Source organism: Ursus americanus, chromosome 30 (genome assembly GCF_024610735.1).
Source record: "Ursus americanus isolate L20-20 chromosome 30, mUrsAme1.1.p, whole genome shotgun sequence".
NCBI classification, from domain to species: domain Eukaryota; kingdom Metazoa; phylum Chordata; class Mammalia; order Carnivora; family Ursidae; genus Ursus; species Ursus americanus.
Window position 1 is genome coordinate 29,015,400 of NC_142156.1, and position 21,825 is coordinate 29,037,224.

Genomic DNA, 21,825 nt, shown 5'->3' on the forward strand with positions numbered 1-21,825 from the left:
GCTGACGTGTTGCCCCGTCTCCCTTGCTGAGCTCCCCTGGTGCTGAGTGGGGGGCCGCCTCCGCAGGGGCAGCTCCAGGTCGGGAAGCAGGCTGGTCAGGCCCTGGGTGACCACCGCAGGAGATGGCAGCCCCTGGCTGCCTTCCCAGTCCCCCGCCATAGACTGAAAAGCTGTAATTTATGAGTCAGGACAAGCACTTGATGGCTTTCCTGGCCGGCGGTCCACCCGGAGTGCTCAGAGTGTCCCCACAGCCTCTGATGCCCCGCCAGTTCCACATCCTGTCCACTGTACGGGGCCAGCACCTCACGCAGCCTGCCTGTCAGTGGCTCCTGAGAGCCGCGTGGCAGGAGCTCGGAGGGCCGCCCTGCAGGGTCTGAAGAGTGGGGGTTGTCCTGATCCGCGTCTGGGCCATAGATACCCCTGCTGACGGCAGAGGCGTCCATGCCAGGGGCACGTGGTTTGCTGTTTTCTGTTTTGTTTTGTTTTTAACTAAAAACTCTTCAAGGAAGAGTCACCTGCTAAAACCAAACTCGGGTTATCGCTGTCAAGATGTCAAAATGTCCTCTCATGTGCCCGAGAAGGAAGACAGACCCCTGCCCATCAGTGCTCTCAGGCCTGGTGAGCTTTTGCAGAGGGAAGCAGGGGGCCTGCTGTGTTCAGCCCCCAACCCCACCCCACCCAGTGGACGTGGATACCTGGCCCTCTGTCCTGTGCGGGGCCACGCTTTCTTTCTTTCTTTTTTTTTTTTTTAAGATTTTATTTATTTATCAGAGAGAGAGAGAAAGAACAAACAAGCAGGGGGAGCGGCAGGCAGAGGGAGAAGCAGGCTCCCCACTGAGCAAGGAGCCCAACGTGGGATTCAATCCCAGCACCCTGGGATCATGACCTGAGCTGAAGGCAGATGCCCAGCTGACTGAGCCACCCAGGCGCCCCTCTTTCACTTCACTCTATGCTCATGTACTAAGCGCCCACAGCGGGGCCACAGCATCCGGAAAAGGTCTCTGTGCCTTGGGGTACGGGTGCAGTGTGCTGGGTGGCAGACAGGAGTGCAGGGGGCCGCGCTGCGGGATGCAGAGAAGGACGAGGCCTGTGAAGCAGAGGGGCCGCAGGAACGAGGACCACTCGGAAGACTGGCCTTCCAGCCCAGCAGAAGTTGGAGGCCGACGAGCTGGGGTGCCCTGGGACGTGGGGGCGCGGTGGTGAGGCCAGGTGACCCAGGCCCTGCCTCAGAAGGATGTGCAGCCATGGTGGCAGGGCTAGGGCTGGTGGTCTGGCCACGTGGCTCAGTGGGGCCAGGAGTTCCCCCACAGACTGTGATAGAGGCTCCAGGCTTACAGGCGTCCAGAGGGATTGGCAGCCTACACCTGCGTTCCCGTGACTGGTGTGATAGTCCTGAACAGGCAGTCTCCTCATGGGGTGTGTCTTGAAATGAGCCAGCACCAGAGGATTTAAACCATGGCTTGTATTTTCTCTTCAAAGAAAAAGCTGTGTCTGACTGGGGCTCTGGCCTGCACAAGCGCCCACAGCGGCCCCAGCAGCTGGGCCTCCATCTGCGGCCAGGGGCTGCAGAGCCTGCTAGGCTGGGAGGAGGGAGCCCTCTCTGCAGATGCCCTGCCCCCCCCCATGCCCGCTACCTTGTCTGTCTTGGTGGGGAGCGGAGGGGCCCACCTACTGTCCCATCTCCCCAGTGGCTGAGGAAGTGACAGCATTCAGCAGGGGCGAAGGGGTGGCAGCTCTGGAGTGAAGTGCCATCTCGTTCAGCCAGGCCAGAGCCCCCAGGGGAAGGGGGTGCTTCTCTGTCATTGCTTTTAGTGAAGACTTCGTTAATCGGCATGTAGAGAAGAGCCCAAAGGTCAAGTGCATCCTAACTCCAGGTTCTCGGATTTGGAGCTGGCATCAGATGCTGTCCCAGCTCAGCCCTCAGTTCCACAGAGTACAAGGGGACCCAGAATTGGGGGTGGACCGAGGCCACGTAGCAGCAGAGGAGGGGCCTTGGACCTTCTCCTTTGGATGAACCTTTCTTGGGCTCCTCTAGGGCTTTTTCAAGCAGGCAGGAGACCACGTCCTTTCTTCCCACAGTCGTCAGGAATGGACATTCTCACCGCTACCTGGGCCTCACAGCATGTTCTCTCGTGCTTTGCAGCAAATGTCTTCCTTGGTCACGGAATACATGGCCTCTCGAGGCACCCGGTTCCTGAGAGGCTGCACCCCCTCAAGAGTGCGGAGGCTCCCAGATGGCCAGCTCCAGGTTACCTGGGAGGACCTCACCTCTGGCAAAGAGGACACGGGCACCTTCAACACCGTCCTGTGGGCCGTAGGTAAGGGTGCGCCGAGCCACACGTGAGCCACACGGAGGCCAGCAGCATCGCCTCCCCTTGCTGCTATCTCCAGGGCTCCCCTCGTTCTGCTGGCTTTCGGGGGGGCCAGCTGTCACAGCACACCTCTCTGGCCATCGTACCAGCTTGTGGGCTTGTTTCCATCACCTCTGGTGGGTTGGTTTGAGCTCTGCAGTAGATGCCTTCCTGGCCTTTGTGGAAGTCACACTTTGCAGACGTCCAGAGATGGCATCAGTGATGGGGCAGAGGCCTTGGGCCTTCCTCAGCTGCACGTGGGTTGGCTGCCAGCTCGCCCGCAAGTGATTGTCTTCTCATCCTCCTCTTCCCTGAGATGTGTGGGTCCAGCTTTTTGTGGGGGCGAAAGCCGAGCGAGCATGGCTGGACAGAATTAGCCCATTGCTGACATTGCCGGACATACTCCCTCCCAGGCTGGCTCCTCCCTGCACCCCAAGGGGCAGGATGGAGAGTGGGGATGCAGTGGGGGAGACGCCTGCCCAGGGCCTGGGCCTCAGCTGGTCTGAGGGAAGGGACGTGGGCTTCGAGGAAAGGCGCCCTGGCCAGGAGCCAGATGGGAAGAGCGAAGAGCTCACTGTGTCCATCATGAGCCTGCTGGTGGGTGGGGCTCGGCGTTGCTGTGAGTGGGGTCCGGCCGCAGAGGGCTGACGCGTTCTCGTTAGTGAGGGCATGTGGGGCCGGCTGCAGCACACCTGCTCGGACATCGTGCTCACCTTGACAGCTGCGTCCTCTAGGGTTGGAATTTCATTTTCCTAAGCCCCCTGCCCACTTGCATGTTAAAAATAGGAGCAATGCAGATCTTCCTTTCTCTCGACGTTTCCAGTTCACTGGGGTCTCTGCGCCGAGCCTGATCAGTTGTCCCTCTTCTGTGAACCTGGGCTCAGAATCTGTGTAGCTGTCAGAATCATCATCCGTCTCCACGTCAGTTAATCGAACGTTTACTGAGTGCTCAGAGAGGCTGTCACGTCAGCGTTTGCCGGGACCTGGTTGGCCTGGTCCCAGCATCCCCTGCAGTGAGGCTCCCGGGAGGAACAGGGCTGCATCACAGAGCAGTGACTTCTGAGAAGCCTCGCTGGTTTCCCTGAGTTCTCAGAACGCTTGGCAATCAGACCGTGAGATAAACTCTGGGGGAGTCGGAGCTCTTCACTTGTGTGCAGTCAACAAGAGCAGATTTAAGGAGCAAGGAAAATGCCTTGCAGTTAGTTTAGTGCCTCTTGCCCTAAATTTAGTCAGCGACCACAGGAGATATTCTTGTTCAGATCATGAAAGTAAACTGAAGTAGGTTTATTTTGTTCAACACTTGAAAGATGATGTAACTATTCAGATTCGGAAGCGTACATTGACATTTATCTTAAACTCATTTTAAAAGGTGTGGTAGCAAGTTTCTCCCCTCCCATCTGCACCCCCAGCCTCTTCCTTTGTCCCCTGATACCACTTCGGGGACCCCAAACACCCACATCCCTTCTCCCGCCGTTGGACAGAGGCAAAGGCCTCTGCCCATATGCCATCCGCTAAGCCTACTCTGACGGCAGCGGCTGTGCCCTCAGAAAGCCTCAAGGTCCTCCCAGCTTCCAGACAGGTCCCTGGTGGGCGACATGCAGGGCCTCTGGCGCACAGGCCTGCCCTCCCTTCTGCAGGAGTCCGTTTTATTTTCTGTATTTTCAAAAAGAGCATCCCCCAGACAGTCTGCCTGACGTGATTGATGCTGGGGGTGGAAGCTTTTCACAGTCCTTGGCCTTTGACCTTGCTTCCCGAGGCGGCGCTGCGGTGGCGGCGGTTTCTGGCACGCCTTCTGGGGCTGTACGGGCATGTGCTGACTTCGCTGCTCGCTCCTGGGCCAGGTTTTGTAAACAATCAGGAGCCACTTCCCAGTTTAACAACTGGGAATGTTGTCTGCTGGTTTACCTCGATAAGCCTTTAACCAAGCATTATTTCTGCCTGCAATAAAGGATGATCCGATCCAGGAGGTTAAAATAAAACACCCCCAGCGGCTGAAGGGCTGGCACTGCAAACAGCTCCCGGACCATACGTCCTGCCCCAGTAACCAGCACTCTGTGCACACAAGCTGGGCTTTGACGTGTGTTAAAAACAGGAGGGAAGGATGCCCCTCACGTCCGAAGGGCACACATTAAGGGCTGCAAGGAGCTTCCACGGGGCTGAGCTTGTGCCTGGTGCCCTGGTCACAGCTGGTGAGGACGGTATGCGCAGGGATGGCGAGGTGGGCCCTGCAGTCTGCAAGCCCGGGAGGACTCCGAGTCTCTTCCTCGGCCCAGCCTTGATCTCCACGTGGTGGATTAAACACATTAGCAGTTAAAGCAGTTAATTGCTGTGCAGGGGGCCGGCTCATTGTTTGTCTCTGAATCACCCACCCACACCAGGTGTCTCAGATAATAGACTGGGAACTCGCAGCGAGGAGGATTTCCTGTCTGCAGATGTGCCGATTACAGTGCTGAGTGAAGACAGTCAGCCTGCGCCGTGCCGCGGGCTCGAATTCACCCTGTGCAGTTAACCAGTTGTGGCCTGAATCCTCAGCCGTCGGGGCAGGGGGAGCAGGGGCAGGACGGGGCAGCCGGGTGGACGCTTGTGCGTGGAAACGCTTCTGAGCTGGAGCTCAGCTGAGGTTTAGCTTCGACTTTGTTTCAGAGGCTGGCCAGGGGCCTCTGAGCGAAGCCCTGGGAAAGCCGGCTGCTAGAACTGTCCCGTGCCCCTCAGCGTCTCTAGCCTTCTTCGAGGCGAGGGTGGCGGCTCTGGTGCATCCCTCCCTGGGCTACAGGAGTCCTGCCCATGGTCAGAAGGCCCAGACGGCTGGTGTTCCCACCATCCAGAGTGCCAGGAAGGGCTGTCCTGGCCCTGCCTCAGCAGCCCCCTTGGTCTGTTAGGAATCAGCCATTTTCTCTCCCTCAGACTTTGTCTTAGCAGGGAACTTGGTCTCGCCCACCTGTGTGTAAAACCCCCAGATAACTTCTGAGCCTCTAAAATGATATAAAGAGAGCCAGTAGGCACTGCGGGCCCAGCTTTCCAACTTCCTCTTTTTTTAAAAAAATTTTTATGTATATATTTGTGAGAGAGAGCACGGGGGTGGTGGTGGTGGTGGGAAGAGCAGAGGGAGAGGGACAAGCCAACTCCACGCTGAGCACAGAACCCGACGCGGGGCTTGGTCCCACGACCCTGAGATCAAACCCGAGCTGAAATCAGGAGTCGGATGCTCAAGCGACTGAGCCACCCAGGTGCCCCCCCCCCCGGCTTTCCGGCATCTAATCCGACCACCATATTGAGGACCCCACTCCAGGCACAGCCCACCTACACAGAGCGTGCCCATGGACCACAGACAGGGAGGAGGTGGCACCCATGGAGAGAGATGGGGCCCACAGTGCCCAGGGAGTGCAGTGCGTCTGCCCTGGGTGGGCTGCAGCCTGGGGCTCCCCCTCTACTGCAGGGACTGCTGGCTCCGGTTTACAGGAGGCCGCCTTGCTCAGCTACATTCAGCTGATGGCTTCTCCGTGCCATAGACACCCCCCTTCAAGTGCTTGTGGATTATCCACCCCCCCTGCCCCCGCCAAGTGCCGGGCAGCAGCACTGGGAGCTGGAGGCAAAACAGAAGTGAGCCCCTGAGGCTGGGAATTCATGGGTGGGGGTCTCTGAGTCCAGCAAGAAGGATGGAGCAGGCCAGGCCCCAGTGCCTCCCGACAGCTGTGACAGGAGCCCAGGCTCTCCATGGCTGGCGCTGGGCTGCTGGAGAGGGGCTGGCAGGCGGAGCGTGGGTGCGACCTTGTTGAGAGAAGCCCAGTCCAAGGCCACCGGGCCTGTTCTTTGGGCCTGTGTCTTGCTGTGGCTGTAGGAAACTGAGTGTGGCCGTATTCTCCCCAGGGGGGACTTCGTAGTGACCTAACTACCTGTGACGGGTCCCACATGCAGACTCCCCGGCTCACTAAGGCCCACCTTTCTCTGCTGTCCAGGCCTGAAGGGAAGCACTGCTCTGTTCGTGAGCCTCTCCTATTCTAACACCTGCTTATTTCAGTATAAACATCAAGTTTGTAACTAGCAATGTGAAGAGAGACTCAAATCTGTGTATGCAGTGTGTTTTCTTGGAGGGAAAGAAGACGTTCATGGAGCTCTTCCTGTAGGCACCTCCCACAGGCCGAGGGAAGTGGCTGGGCCTGAGACCACGGCCTTCCCCACCACACTGTGTGGCCCCAGATGGTGCACCATGGCTCATGAACCAGCACCGTCCACTCAGTGGCTCTCATTAGCTCCTCTCTGGCTCACCGTGGCGCCAGCTCATTGCAGAGGCCGGGCAAGGGCAGCGGGAAAGCAGCACCTTGTGTTCACTGACTGGTCCTCTGCCCTCTGCTTGGGATGCCCTGCACCGCCACGGGCCAAGAGCGGTACCAGGCCTGCGAGCTGGCTCCTGTCGGTGGCCAGGGTCACCTTGACCCACAGCCGTCAGACCCAGGCCAGCCTACCTTCACACTCCCAATCTTGTTACCAAGTCAAATTCAATATTTATGGTTATAACATGGTAGAAACCAGTTGCTTTAAAAAAAAAAAAAAAGAAGAAGAAGAAAAAGAAGGACTTGGTGAAATTGCTTTTAAAGATAAATGGGTGTCGTTTTTATGCATTAATTTACACTATCTAAATTTTACAAGTGCTACTGGGAGCAGTCAACCAGCAGGAAGGTTATATTGACATTTGTAATTGTTATAGCAATAATTACCACCTGCCAGGGAACATGTTCCTTCCTGGGGGTTCCCGTGGACCAGGCTGCAGCTGGGCTTGGGCTGGAGGCTCCACCCAGTTCCAGGGCTGGCTGTGGGGGTTTAGGAGCCCATGTGAGCTTATTTTATGTGTTGTCAGTGCTGCTCACAGGCTTGAATAGGAAAGGCCCATGTGTTTCCGGGGCAGGGCAGGAGGGGACAGCGGTGAGAGGTGTCATTGGGTTGACCTGGGGGGCCGTGGCAGGTGCTGGTGGTCACAGTAAGGCGCCAGCCTCAGGTCATGCTAAGGTCCTCAGGTCATGCTAAGGCTCACTTACTCATTCAGCAAGTATTAAGCCCTGCCTGGGCTCCAGGGCAGCAGGACGGGTCCCCAGCCCTGCTCTTGGGGGGCTTAAGGTTGTGGCTGGGGTTCTGGGGCTCTTGTAGATGGGGCCATCCGAGAAAATAAAAGGACCCCTTTGCTGTTGTTATCCTTTTCCCTAAAGTCTCAAAGGTGACAAGAGACACATAATAAATTTTTTAAAAGGTAGGCCTCAAAGGGATCTGACTAGAGGTGCCGAAGGCATGAGTTCTGCCTTCTGTGTCTGGTCCAGGGTGTCCCGCAGCCAGCCTAGGGGGTGTGGCTGGCTCTGGGGGGCCATGCATGTGCCCCCCAGGAGGGGTGCCCAGGGCAGGCCCTCCATGAACCTGTGCGAAGCTGCTGGTCCTGCCTCCCGGACCCCCATCCTGGCGCTGAGCTTTAGGCTGCTTCCTTTACATTCTCTCTGCGTCCGTCTGATCAGAGCCCCTCATTCACCCCGTCATACTCCTGCTGCCACTTAAATCTTACCTCATTACACGGATTGCCCTTCACTCATCAGAACGTGTGCTCCAGGCAGGCGTGAAATTGGAGGGAATGCCCGTTTTCCTGTAATGGCGAGAAAGAGGCCCGGGAAACTGCATGTGTCCACTTGTCTGTGGCCCTGGGCCCAGCTGAGCAGGTAGGAATGACCAAAGCCACCCTCTGGGGAGTTTGTGACCTGCAGCCTTCTCCAGCCTTCTCCAGCTGGCTGGGTGAGCATGGTGGCCGGGCCGCCTCCCCCGGCCAGTAGCACCAGCTGGTGGGACTCCAGTGCCGCAAGGGGAGGGCTGGCCTGGTCCAGCTGCACCGGGAGCTCTCAGGCTGAATGCAGCTTCTTGCACCACGTCAGGGCCCCGGGGTGTCCTGGATGCTCGGCACGGGGAGGGGGGAACTGTCTTACCTCGGTGCACCAGGGGTCACATGATCCCTTAGAGGGACTCAGGCCAGCGGACGAGGCTGAGCCTGGTGAGGCAGGCAGCTCCAAAGGCCCATCCACACATTTATTTGGACGCTGCCTCTGAGGAGGAAGTGAGAACGTGTTTGCATCTAGAATCTTAACGCCCTTGTTGTTTGCAGTAAATATGATGGAGTGTCATTCGCGGATCATGTGAGAAGCTCTTAGAAGGCAATTGAGTCATGGAGATATGTATAAATGAGTGAAAAAAGGCAAGGAATGCGCAGTTCACAACAGGAGATACAGCTACTAAATACATGGCCCGAAGTCCTTAGTTTTACTGGTAAATGTATTGGCAGTCAAAGAAGCGGAAATTAAAACATCGGCCGGAGGGAAGGAGCAAGCCCAAGAAGGAGCTGTCCGTCCAGGCAGCCGGCCTTCCTCTGAGGACCGTCCCAAGGAACTAAACCGACATATGGACAGACTGCCATCCCCAGCCCAGCGATGTCCAGGGAGCAGAGATGTGGGAGCCAATCCAGAGAACCATTCAGCAGCACTTGGCAAATTTGAGCTGGGTGCCAAGGACCCGAGGCCCCAGGGAGCAAGAGGTCCTGCAGGGCATGGAGCGAATGGCCTGCTGGGGGTGTGGGAAAGCACCGTGTGCGACATACAGGGTGATACACATGGGGGGGGGGGCTGCCATGGAGGTGCCCGTCTTCCCCCGAATCGCCTGATGAGTCCTACCTTTGTTTTTGCATAAGAGGAAAATGGTGAGGGAGAAGACTTTGCATGTTGCCTGAGTCTTGCTTCTGGCCATGTAAGTCTGACCTGGACTAGGCATTGTCCATGCGGCCAGAGCTGCCCTGCTTGCATGGCTGACCACTGGGTCCCCACCCGAGCACCCACGCTCTGCCTTCCTCGGGGGCTCCAGGCCTGAGCTGAGTGGGGGCCCCACACCCTCCGACTGGGCCCCCAGCACCTATGGGGAGACATGACTCTGCTCTGAGCCCAAGGGAACAGAAGTTCGAAGGTCATGGGGTATGTGTCTCCCTCCTCCAGGTCGTCTGCTCAGTGAGGCCTGCATCCTGGCTGTGGCCCCATGGAGCTGGCGGCACCTTACCATAGCCCTGGGGCATGGCTCCACAGAATGGGGTGCCTGGGTGGAGCTGGGCCCCCCAACCTCAGGCCTCCCCCACACAGGCCCTGTCAGCACAGCTTCCAAAACCCGATGCTCCCATGGCTGCCCTTTTAGGGCTGTCTCTGACTGGTGCAGCCTCTCCCTTCACTATTCATTCCAAAAGCTTCGACGGAGTGCCTTCCACAAGTGGGGCATATTCTTTCTGTCTACCCCCACTGCTGTTACTCCTTTTAAATTTATCTTTATATTCTTTGAGACCTTGGATGTGGTTAGACTGACATCTAAGAGGAGTGTGGTTACCGTGGTTACCATGAGGCACAAGGAAACACTCCTGGCCTCCCAGGACCAGCCGGGCAGGAGTGCAGTGTGGCCAGCGTCAGAGCAGAGTGGTCTGCGGGCAGCCAGCTTTGTCCTTGGACGCTCCGGCCTCAGCCTGGAGCGATCGCCAGGAGGTCGTGGGCCTGGCAAGCTGCTGTGTGCCCTGCTCCCCAGAACCGGGAGTCTGGGAAGGAGCCTGAGGACTCAGCTATGAGTCCCCCGCCTGCAGGGATCCTCAGCTCCCCCAGCAGACCCCCACCAGGCCTGCCTCCTGGGCCCAGCTCCATCCTTGCCGAGGCACAGCACATTCCAGTCCCTTCCTAGGTGCACAAGAGCTCCCAGGAGTCAGCTGGATCCCCTACTTGGGAATCAGGCCCGGGCCGCCACGCTGCCTCGTCCAGGCAGGACACTGGCCAGCGTCACGTGTTGCGCTCTGCAAGCTCATACATCTCCATTCACGTTACCAGAGCTGGTGTTGGTGCCGTCAGAAGGCAGGGACCTCCAGAGCCTCACGTCGCATCACTGGTGTCTGGTATGCTGGGTGACGGGTGTCAGCCCGCCCAGCACCTGATTCCTGCGGCCAAGCAGAGTGAAGAGGCCGGAGCCGGCTCCCCATGAACTTGAGAAGCACGGCTTAGTTGAGTCTCTGTGTTTTGACTTCCCACTCTGGGAGAGCAGCTGGAGACTTAAGGTTTCCCTTTCACAGGACTTGGTCTTCCAGATGTTCAGCCTGGCACCACCCACCACTCGACCTCTTGTGTATCTGAGTCACCCCGAGCTGTGGGAACTGTGCCTTTGAAACTGTTCATCTTTGCCTTCAGGGCATACCGGGAGCCCCGAGGGGCTGCCACTGCCCTCCCAGGGCCCAGCAGGAAGAGCTGCCTTCGCCACCCCTGGGTTAGTGAGGCCACATTGAGTTAGGGGAGAAAGGGACCTCTGCTGGCAGCTCAGCTGTGACAAGGCCCAGGGCTGTAGGCATGTGAAGCCTGGCAGGGAGGCTGCTGCCGCCATCCCCTGCCCCTGCCGGCCTTGGCACCCAAGAGTTGCTCGTCGGGATTAGCCAAAATGACTGCACCCAAGGATGGGTATGGTGTGTGGTTTGGGCTCTGCCTTTCTGTCCATCTCAATTCTCGGCTCTAGGGGTCTCAAAGTTGGGGATGTATGCTGGCCAGGTGCCTGCCACAGGCACACGAGAGAGGAGCTAAGGGCTTGGCTTGTGGAGTGCCCAAGGTGCCCACTTGCTCAGCACTTGTGCTGGCTGCCAGAGAGGGTTCGTGGGGCCTGCCCTGAGACCCTGCGCAGGGCGTAAGTCCGTGTGTTCTTGCTCCCTGCTCTGGAGGATGTCCTGCTGCCCAATTCTGGGGACGCGAGGCCACAGCCTATTCACACGGACCCAATCTGGTGGCAGGATAGGTGCGTAACTCCACCGCGAAGCGCCATCCTGAGTGTAAGCGGGCAGGAAGAGCACCCTGTAGGGTGGGGGTTGGCGGGGTCATGCAGAGAGTGGGAGGGAGGGTACCCTACCCCAGGAAGGGCCAAGTGGGGACTCAGGAGGCTGTCCGCTCACTTGGGGCCCAGAGGCGTGCTCCACAGACACTGGGACACACGTGCACCCTGGCCCCAGGGGAAAATGCTTGGCACAACAGGAGCCATGGCCCAGGGTGTGTATACTCCACACCTTCCCCTCAGGGCCTGATGCCTTAGGAGGCTGCAAGGCCCTGTCGTGTTGTGTCTGCAGCTGTGGCTGCGGTGACCTTTGGTCACGCGCTGAGTGGGCTGGCGCCCCAGAGCCTGGCCCCTGCAGCAGGGAAGGGTTGAGATCACTGTCCAGGGATGGGCGCACATACTCTTGGGTTGTCGCTGCTTCTAGACTTTTTCTGTGGTCAGAGCCATAGGAACTTTGTATTGAAAAAAAAAGAATGAATTTCCAGTTCAAATGTGACTTTACGGGGTTTTAACTGTCTTCTTTGAATGGCACTTGAGATCTTTATTGTTAGGATATAATCGTTTTAGGATTTTACAGTGGAAATATGGGTTGCTGTAGTCTCCCCAGCGAATTATCTTTGTATGTGCTGGGTTATCAACTGCATATCCAATTAGGCCCACTTGTGTCAGGTTATTTACAAATTACGGGGACTTTTTTTTTTCCATTTTTATTTTTTGTTGTTTGAATATATAAACTATGTATATGATTAAAAAACCAAAGTTGTATCACAGGATGTATTTAGAGAAGTCTTGTCCCCATCTCTGCTTCCTCCACCCCTTCTCTTCCTCTCTGTTCCTCCTCATTCTGCTTCATCTTCTTGTTGATTCTTTGTGCAAATGAAGGTGTGGGGGTGTAGCGTGCGTGCGTTGTGCATAGATGTGGGTGTGGGTGTGTGAGGCCACAGAAGGCCGGGAGCCCCTCAACGCTGTTGTGCTTCATGTCTTACCAATTCCAAGTGGGCATGCTGAGAGGTGTTCTGAATAAACCAAGGAATCTCAGTCGGAACTGCTGAAGGTCTTTCAGCCTTGCTCTTTATTTCCTTCAGGTCGAATTCCAGAAACCCGAAGTCTGAATTTGGAGAAGGCTGGAGTAAACACCAACCCCAACAGTCAGAAGATCCTGGTCGATGCTCAGGAAACCACCTCCGTCCCCCACATTTATGCCATCGGAGACGTAGCAGAGGTACGGCCTGCACCTGCCACCTGGCCTCACCACCCCTTCCCCCCACCCCGGCTGGGGCCTCGGGGACCTAACGAGGCTCACAGAGGCTCTGGGCCAAACCCCAAGTACTGTTAGACTCAAGTTCTAGGAAGGATTGGGCACCAGCCTCTGCTTGCTCGAATGTTCCTCCTTTGTATGGGGGGTGGGGGAGCCGGGAAGGCTTAAAAACTAAAAGCACCATCAGCAAATTCCTCTTGTGAACCTCCCCATGTGTCAGCTCTGAGGAAGAGACATCTGCTTGCACACATGAGCCTTGACTTCCCCAAGGTGGGCTGGAAGTACAGAGCCCTAGAAATGTTGCTGCTGGGCAGAGCCTTGGAGCTATCCTGGCCCTGCAGCACTGGGCCTGACCTCCTCGCCTCAGTTTACCCTCTGATCTGTGGACGGGTCAGTACTCTCCCTGACTGGGCTGTCAGACGGGGACAGAGCCCCACTCACCAGGCCTGCCCTTGCGAGTCCCTGGCGGAAGCCTTGCCCCGGCCTGGGAAGCATCTGGTCAGCGCCCCTCCCCTCTTCATGGCCCCTTCATGGCTGGTCAGTCGTGGGACCCCCACATTCCCAAAGCCTCAGGAGCAGTTGGCCGGTCCTGTGCATGTGCAGCCTGGCCCAAGGAAGGTGGCTCAGGAGGGGCCATGGCCAGAGGAGGCTGAGAGATACAGCAGGCCCCTTAGGCCCCAGCAGGCCTCTTGGTGGCCAGTCCTGCCAGCGTCATCGACACATTAGTTTCCTGGGGCTGCCATTACAAATCACCAGAAGCTGGGTGGCTTAGATCGGCAGAAATGTATTCTCTCACGTTCTGGAGGCCAGAAGTCTGTGTGGGCAGGGCTGTGCTCCCTCCAAAGCCTCTAGGGGAGGACACGTCCTCATCCGTCAGGCAGTCCAGACTTAGAACTGCAGCACTTTGCCCGTCGTCGCGTGCACGCATGTGTGTGTGTGTCTCCTTGTTTCTCTCTTCTCAGCACCCTCACTGGATTTAGGGCCCTCCCTAAGTGACCAACCCTAAATGATCTCAATTTTTTCCTTAATTATATCTGCAAAGAGCCTCATTTCCAAACAAGGTCCCATTCTGAGGTTCCAGGCAGACATGAATTTGGGGGATGCTGTTAAACCCGCCATGACGTGTTCTGGCACCAGCCACTTTCCTGGGTGCTGTGGCCACTCCAGGAACAGACAAAAGTCTTAGCCCTCGTGGTGACATTCTGGTCGGGGTCACAGATGACAAGAGAATGAGTGAACTGTTTGAGGTCGATGTCAGAAGATGCTTAGTGCGGTGGTCAGGGGGACCTGAGGGAGGAGCAGAGAGAGCTTGGGGCCCAGGCGAGCTCAGCGAGGGGGCTCATGCCTACCCAAGGGTGCAAGCACTGCCCTGCCCATGCACACCCCAGAACCCACTTTGGGAAATGCCTGCGGGGAGGGAGAACCAGTATCTATGGCAAGTGGGTCCCTGGGTGGGGCATCCCATAGCTGAGGGGGTACAGGTGGCAATTGTCCCCAATGCTACAGGACCATCCCTCCCTCAGCCTCTGCTATAGCTCATGATGGGTGGGTCTTCCGGAGAGCTTGGCATACTCATAGAGATGGACCAGGGCAGGAGGCCGTGCAAGGCTGGGCCTTTCCTTTGTTCCTGAGGAGCCAGCCTACCCATCTGGCACAGGTCTGTCCTGCAGACACTTGACTCCATACAGACCTCTCCTGCTAGGACAACATGGCTCCTGCTGTGCCCGTGTAGCAGAGGGGTCATCCACTAGCTGTGGTCAGTGCTGACATGTGAGCCAAGGGGCTGCCACTTGAGTCCCTCAGGCTGCCCACGAACCCAGGCTCATGAAATGGTGCATGGGGAGCAGACCAGCAAATGGAGGCAGGACCACGGGCACAGCTGCTGGAGCGTGTGGTCAAAGCTCTGGCCCCTTCTCCCACCAAGTCCGCTCTGATCATCTAGTTGACCTGCTGGCGTGGACGGAAGTGAGTGACTTCACATGCCCGCTAGACCGGGCAGTGCTGTTGCTCCTGTGATCTCTGGCGGTGGGGATGTGGCACTCTCTGGTGGCCCCTTCTGTGTTCATCCTCTGCGCTGTGCCCCAAGATAACACTCGCAGTGCTGGGAGACGGTGCCGCACATATCACACCAGGCTTTCTGCGCGCCCCAGGGGCTGAGCGAGGTGGAGAGCCATCTGCAGCAGGGCTCATGCCAACGTGCTGGACCCCGTGGTATTTCAGACTGTGTTGCCAGAAAGAGTACACACAAAGGCAATATGTATTGAAGTATTAAATCCACTCAGTTGAAAAGGGAATTCTGGGCGATCCAAAGAGTTAACACCCCAGTGGTCCGGCGTGAGGTGGGGAAGAGTCCGGCGGGCGGGCGGGCCGGCCATTGTCTGGTGACGTATTGTGTGCGGTCCGCACGGACGTTTCCGCAGTTAGTCAGGTCCGGTGGAATGCACGGGCTGCTCTCACGAGTTTATCTCTGCGGATCTCTATTCATTTCTGGAATGTCAAACAACATCTGCATTTCCTGCTGCCGCTGAGGTGATTGGCAGCCGGTCCCAGGCCGACGCGTGCAGGAACACTGGGGGCTGTGGCACCCCCGGCTCCTGGAGCGGGACACACCCTGGGACGGAGGGGCCTCCGGCAGCACGGCATTGGATTTGGGATTTGTAATGGACTGTGACGTGCGAGCCAAGCTGCATGTCAGGAGCACATGAAATGCTTCCAGGGCCCGTTTTAGTCCGAATCCTGGCTAATGCGGCCGATTGAATAGGAGCAGGATCTCCTTCGAGCTGTCATGAGGGCAGCTCTCCAAGGTCACCAACCTGAAGAAGGGGTTCGGAGGGAAGCCACAAGCGAGTGTGGGTGGCGTGGCTGGGCTCCCTGGCAGCTCAGCTCTTCTTCCAGGGAAGGGGGCCGTAACCACAGGTATCTCCCCGGAGTAGGACAGGGGGAGGCAAGAACCGGGACATCTGCCCAGGGCCCTGGCGCCCGGAGACAGACAGCCTTTGGAGGGTTCGGACAGGGAGAAGCCTCACTAGGGAGGCATGGGCGGTGGCAGGGGTCCTGCACAGCCTCCCCCAGATGTTTTGAAGTAACCCCGGGCTCCTTCCGTGCCTCAGGGGCGGCCCGAGCTGACGCCCACGGCTATAATGGCAGGAAAGCTCCTGGCGCAGCGGCTGTGCGGTCGGTCGTCAGACGTGATGGATTACGACAACGTGAGTACCCTCTGCCCTTCTGCACGCTGAGTCCAGCCTGGAGGCAGCTAAGCTCCTGCGAGGGCATGGCGGTGTGCATGCACACCTCTGTGTGTGTGCACCTGCACGCGAGTGACGTTTAGCTTTGTGGGTGTGGCCCCGGAACCAGGGAGGGTGCCCCCCACCTCCTGTCGCAGCCTGCCAGCCAGCACGTGCGGGGACCTGGCCTGCACTTGTTGTTCTCTGGGCCCCAGTGTGGGGATGTTCAGTGTTGGGTCCCCAGGGGTGTACCTCACTTGGGACCTGCTTTCCAGGTCCCCACCACAGTCTTCACCCCGCTGGAGTATGGCTGTGTGGGGCTGTCGGAAGAGGAGGCCGTGGCTCGCCACGGAGAGGAGCATGTGGAGGTAAGTCAGGGCCCCGAGGGCAGAGGGATGCCAGGACAGAATGCCTGGGTGGCCCTCACGCCCTGACGGCAGCCCCTCCCCGACAGAGGCCTGGCGGGCGAGTGGCAGCATTGGTGTCCCTGCTTCCCAGGGCCTGCAGTTTGGCAGGGGGGGCAGGGGGCCCAGAGTGATGGCCGAGATACGGCATGAAGGGACACGTGGGACAGGAGTGCTGGAGGACAGCCGCAGAAACCAGGATACCTTTGGGGTGTGGCCCCTCACAGGGACACGTGTCTTCCTCCACCTGGAAAGGCTTCTCCTACCCTCCAACCTTCTCCTGCCATCGGCTTCTGCTCCCCACCCCACCCCACCCCCCAAAGCCCTGCCACAGCCCAGCCGTGCCTGGCCCTCAGGTACCCCCACCTCCCTGCCACCCCTGCCTCTGTTTCTGATCCTTGATCTGTCCAGCCCTCACAGGCCCCCAACAGCCCAGACTTAGGTACTTACCCAGAGGAAGGCTCCTCTTGAGTGTGCTCCACTGGCCTGCCGTGGCCCTGGGATGGCCCCTGAGGGTACCCCGGGTGGCCCGGGGCAGGTCGGGGGAAGCTGTGAAAGCTGCCAGGCTTGTGGACGCTGGACACCTCCAGCATGGCTTCATCTTGCTACTACAGCAGCCTGCACACAGACCAGGAGAAACCAGACCCCGTGTGGCCACCAGCACGGGCCTCGTGCCCTCTGGGAATGAGTCACTGGGTTCCAGGGCTTGCCCCTTGCCCCAGCGCCCCGGTCCCCTCCATCAACGGGCCAGGCCTGACAGGCCAGCCTTCCCCCCAGCACTTTATTTGCTATTTTTGTTTGATTCATCACAAGTACATGGGGACACATGTTCGTGGCATTCTATAATGTTGTTTTATGTTTCACGATGTTGAATGGCCAAATACCCTTTGTTTGTTTTCTTTTCAATTCTGTCTTAGTTAGAACAATATTCTCTGAAGTTCCATTAATTAATAATGGCTGTGCAGCACATGTGAGGGCCCCACTCATTTTTTACTCAGCCGCAGCCCCGAACACGCTGTCGAGCCCTTCTTGGGTGCTGAAAGCCTTTGGCCGACAGCTCCAGTGTGGGCCAGGGGCCTCCCCATGCCTGCCTCCCCCTCCTTCCTCAAATGAGGGCCCAGCCAGCACCAGGGTACCCTTGGGAGGCCACATAGCCACTGGGTGGGCCGGGCACCCCCTGCCACTGCCCGCAGTCACCCCATCCACTCCACAGCATCCAGCTGGTGTGGACTCCTGGGGGCTGAGCCTTGGGCTCTGTGACAAGACACAGTGGGCTGCACTTTACCCAGTCTGGTGTCTACTCTGCCGCTGTGGTCCGTGGGGCTTTGGGCCTGGGTGGGAGATGTTCTGTCCTGCGGACTGTGGCTCCAGCCACAGGCTGGCTTTGTGTGGGAGAGAGAGGGGTGCTAGTCATGGCCAGCTCAGCCATGTCCTTACCCAGACCACAACCTGGAGGCCAAGTGGGCAGTTCTGGGTCCCCACCCCATCCCTGCAGCCCATGAGGCTGCTGACTCCAAGAATCGGTATCTTGTCACTTAGGTTTATCATGCGTATTATAAACCACTGGAGTTCACGGTGGCTGAACGGGACGCGTCCCAGTGTTACATAAAGGTAAGTGTCCACGTGGGCCCAGGGCTGGGCCACGCCAGGAGGTGAGAGGCAGGGAAAGAGCTGGCACCCAAGGGCGGGAAAGCTCCCTGCAACCACCCGCACCCCCCCACCCCGGGCTGCCGTGCGGCCGCGGGGCCCCCTCTCCTGCCAGGCTGACTGTGACAATGTGGCTTGCAGATGGTGTGCCTGCAGAAGCCCCCACAGCTGGTACTGGGCCTGCACTTCCTCGGCCCCAATGCAGGCGAAGTCACTCAAGGATTTGCTCTGGGGATCAAGTAAGTGCAGAGGAAAGTCAGCGTTGCGCGCAGCTCGGCCTGTGTGGCTCTGGGAGTTGGTGGCACTGCAGCGTGGTCGGCTGCCGTGGTGTCGCTCTTCGTAGCACTGTGCGTGTGTTCAGCAGAGCTCCTCGTCAGACATGGCAACTCCCCTCAAGTGAGAGGCAGCTTTCCTCTCCAGCCAGATGCTCTTAAGCCAGCCATACCGCATCAGTCCGTGGCCAGGCCACCTGGGGAGCAAGGGGAGAGGCCCATGTCCCTGGCCACCGGGGCCGGGTCACAGTCTGGGTCTTCTCTACTTAGAATGAGCAGGGCTGGGCCCGAACCCAGGCAGTCACGAGCAAGGTCTGCAAGAGCTGCCTCAGGGCCGGCATGTGTTTTCCAAAGCTGGGTCTTGGGCACAGGCGGTGCTTTGTGGGGTCCCGGGTCCCCCGGCTTGCCTGGAGCCTTTGCTGATGGAGGCTCTGGTTGGGGGTGGGTTGTCTGGGGCAGTGGGGTGTGCGGCGGTCAGAGGCAGGAAGATGGAAGGTGAAGTGGGGCTGAGGGAGCAGAGAAGGGCTGCACGGGCCGCCCAGAGCCCCATATGTGCTTGGGGCTTGGTGCTGTGGCCAAACTCCAGTCTCAGATGTTGGTGGAGGAAGGAAGTCTGAGGACAGGGCGGGAGCTCGAGGGGCAGGGCCCATACCAGGAAGACTGACGGGATCTGTGAGGGACTAGTGCAGATGCCCCGGGGGCACCCCAGGCTTCCTGGCAGGTAACAATAATAATTATAGGACAGAGCCAATAGAAGGGTAGAGAACATGAATGGGCAATTCACAGGTAAAGAAAATTAAAATAAATAGAAGAATGTTGCTGTGCCTCGTTCGGAATTTTTAATGTAATTAAAACACCAGGAAACCATTTTGGTCAGCGAGGGTTAAAAGGTTTGATACTGGCCAGTCTGGTCTGATCATTTCCAGCATCCGCATAGTGGAGACGCTGCAGGTTTGAGCCAATCAGTGGAGTGAGGAGACCCATGTTGAGTGAGACACAGTCAGGAGGAGGGGGTGAACTGGACCCTCCCTCTGGGGGCCTTCTGCCCACAACTTGAAACACACACTCTTGTTCATTTCGGGAACTCACACCCAGTCGGCCACATGTGCACAGATGGAAGAAGGGCTGTGGGTTGGAGCCTTGTCTGCGGACCGTGGAAGTGCCCCATGGGGGGGTCCTCGCTCACTGTGCCTCTGAGGAGGTGACCTGTGCCCTGTGGGTGGCTGCTGCTGCAGGGGCAGGGGGCGTGTGTGGCCAAAGTGCTGGGTGCTGAGCAGAAGAGCACGGGAAGCAGGACCAGGCAGGGGGCTGCGAGGGGGCAGGCTGCAGTAATCGACGTGGGCTCGGTCCTGCTGGGGCAGGTAGGGAGAGGGAGCAGGCCCACAGAAGGAGCAGCCAAAGCCGTGGGCCAAGGTGGGCCTGCACCTGGGGGGCTGGGAGCAGTGGGAAGCCAGGACGGAGCAAGTGAGGGGCGCGGGTAGGTAGGAGGTGGGCCTGCGGTGGGGCTGTTTGGCATTGGGAGTCATGTGGGACGGGTCCAGCAGAAGCGTTGCCAGGTGTTCCTGGCTGCTGGGTGGAGAAGAGAGGGGTAGGGGCGAGGGCTGGGGAGCAGTGAGGAATCTGACTTCCCAGGCCCTCCCCGTGTGCCATCTTCCGAGGGACGGGATGATGTGGACATGCCACCCTGCGCTGACTCATCGCCTGAATCCCCCTCCCCCCCCCCCCCCGGTGTGCAGGTGTGGGGCCTCCTACGCGCAGGTGATGCGGACGGTGGGCATCCACCCCACCTGCGCCGAGGAGGTGGCCAAGCTGCGTATCTCCAAGCGCTCGGGCCTGGACCCCACTGTGACGGGCTGCTGAGGGTAAGCAGCCATCCCTGCCAGGCCAGGGGCACGCGGCACTCCTGCAGCCGCCCACGGCCGGCTTCTTCGGAGGCTCAGATCCAGGTACATAGCTGGGGCGGAACCGTGGTCGGGGGTAGGGTGCCACAGTGAACAGCTCTCTCCAGGTACACGGGAGGCCACACCTGCCGTGCCCCCCAGACATGGGAGCCCTGTGCCCAGGCTGCAGGGACTGAAGACATAGGGCTGAGAAGGAGGCCATGTGAGGGGCCCCCCTACAGGGCACCCCCAGACACTGGCCTGGCTGCCACGGCTCCCCAGATGCAGGAAATGTCTTGAGGCTGGGCTCCCACCGTGGTGGCCTGTCTGGGGTGGGCGGGGGGACACCGGGTGTGGAAAGCACCCCCTGGCTGAGCTCAGTGGGCTGCTGGGTGGGAGGAGCAGGCCTCGCTCTCCGGCGTCGCTCCATGTAGAGCAGCGCTGGCTCGTTTCTCTGTCGCCCAGAAGGTGGAGACGGTGCCTTGAGCACGGCGGCCGCCCACACATCTGCTTCTGTTAGAGCTTTGCAGAGTCAGGCTGGGCGGGTGGCAGGCGGAAGCCTAGGGGTCTGTTCATCGCAGCCCTCTTCCGAGGATGAGGAAACTAGGGAGTGCCTCCCTGACTCCTGCCAGAAGGTTGCATGTGGTCAGGGCCTATACAGCTGGCCCTGTGAGAGCGTTCTCCAAGCTTCAGCGGCCCAGCCTGGAGTGTCCCCTGTGGCTGTCAGCCCCTCCTGGGGTTGGGGTCCTGAGGGCTGAAGTAGCCGGTAGACAGAGCAGTGAGCACCCCACAGGGTGCCCTCAAGCAGGCCTGAGGGGCTGAATGGCAGGTGAGGGTCCCATGGATTTGGGCACAGGCCTGGGGCTTCTCTTGGGGGCACCCTGGGCACTTGCTCTACTGCAGCCCCCCAATCAAAGCTGCCCTTGATATGGACAGACAGAGGGCATCCTCGGGAAACTCTTATCAGAATATTGTACCTAACAGAGCTGTTTTGTTAAGAGCCTGCGGTAAATTTTTGTCATTTCAAAAATTTTTTTTTATTTTTTTGTTATATTATGTTAGTTACCATACAGTACATCCTTGCAAAATATTTTTAATAGTATAGCGTTCCCTGTGATGCATCAATCTGGTGAGGGCGGGGGCTCTCTCTGGGGCACGTTTCTCATCTGTCCCCAGAGAATCCTTGCGTGTGGGCACAGGGGACATGGCCAGGCAAATACAGGGATGGCGTGACTACCCCTGCTGACCCCCCATTCTTATAGGATGCTGGAGACTGAGCCCAGGCAAGCCTCACCCCTGTCTGGACAGCCCCTGAACTAGCCAGCATGGGCGGCCTCTGGACAGACTGCCTGCGTGCCCTGCAGGGATGGCTCCAGGGGTCGTCAGCCCCTGCACCTCTCACCCCCTCCTGCCTGAGCCAGCCCCGCCAGGCCCCTGATGCCAGAAGATGACGATGTGCGCAGAAACCCACCCTGTGGGCTGTCCACCTCCGAGCCCCCCCTGGCGTTTCTGGAGTGTAAATAAAGAGGGTGTTTTCCTGACGTGTGCCCCTGCCTGTGCTGTCCCCAAGGCGCCCCCCGGGATGGCCCAGGTCGGGGTGGGGCCTGGCCACCGAGCCTGTCACACACAGTCCATTCCCCCTCCCCTCACGGTTGTCAGGGAGCTGCTCTCAAGCTGTCAGTATGCCCCACGACCCCGCAGCCACACCTCGGAAGACCCTGACCCTCTCTCCCAGGCACGGGGAGCAGAGCCGCCCCTCCCAGGACCCTCTGCCGGGTCTGTCTGCGCCTCACAGCAGGGCGGGCGCTCAGGAGGGGTGGGAAGCCACTGGCTTTGTTCCAGAGCCACCTGCCAGCGGTGTGGCCCAGTGACAGGACTTGGCAGGGGTGTTGGAGGCTCTCCGTCCCCTGAACATCAGGTGCCTCATTACATTTCC

General features: G+C 58.7%; 1 protein-coding gene across 4 annotated transcripts in view; it reads left to right on the forward strand.

Annotated features, from left to right (window-relative positions):
- Positions 1-21,430, forward strand: part of TXNRD2 (thioredoxin reductase 2) — a 48,969-nt gene extending 27,539 nt beyond the window's left edge. For all 4 annotated transcript variants that reach the window (XM_045815197.2, XM_045815195.2, XM_045815198.2 and 1 more), the window contains exons 11-18: positions 2,144-2,318; positions 12,290-12,426; positions 15,573-15,668; positions 15,962-16,054; positions 17,630-17,701; positions 17,879-17,976; positions 19,746-19,955; positions 21,152-21,430. In XM_045815197.2, the coding sequence (XP_045671153.2) occupies positions 2,144-2,318; positions 12,290-12,426; positions 15,573-15,668; positions 15,962-16,054; positions 17,630-17,701; positions 17,879-17,976; positions 19,746-19,875 (801 nt within the window). In that variant the 3' untranslated portion in view covers positions 19,876-19,955; positions 21,152-21,430. The remainder of the gene's footprint in view (positions 1-2,143; positions 2,319-12,289; positions 12,427-15,572; positions 15,669-15,961; positions 16,055-17,629; positions 17,702-17,878; positions 17,977-19,745; positions 19,956-21,151) is intronic.
- Positions 21,431-21,825: the final 395 nt, after the last annotated feature.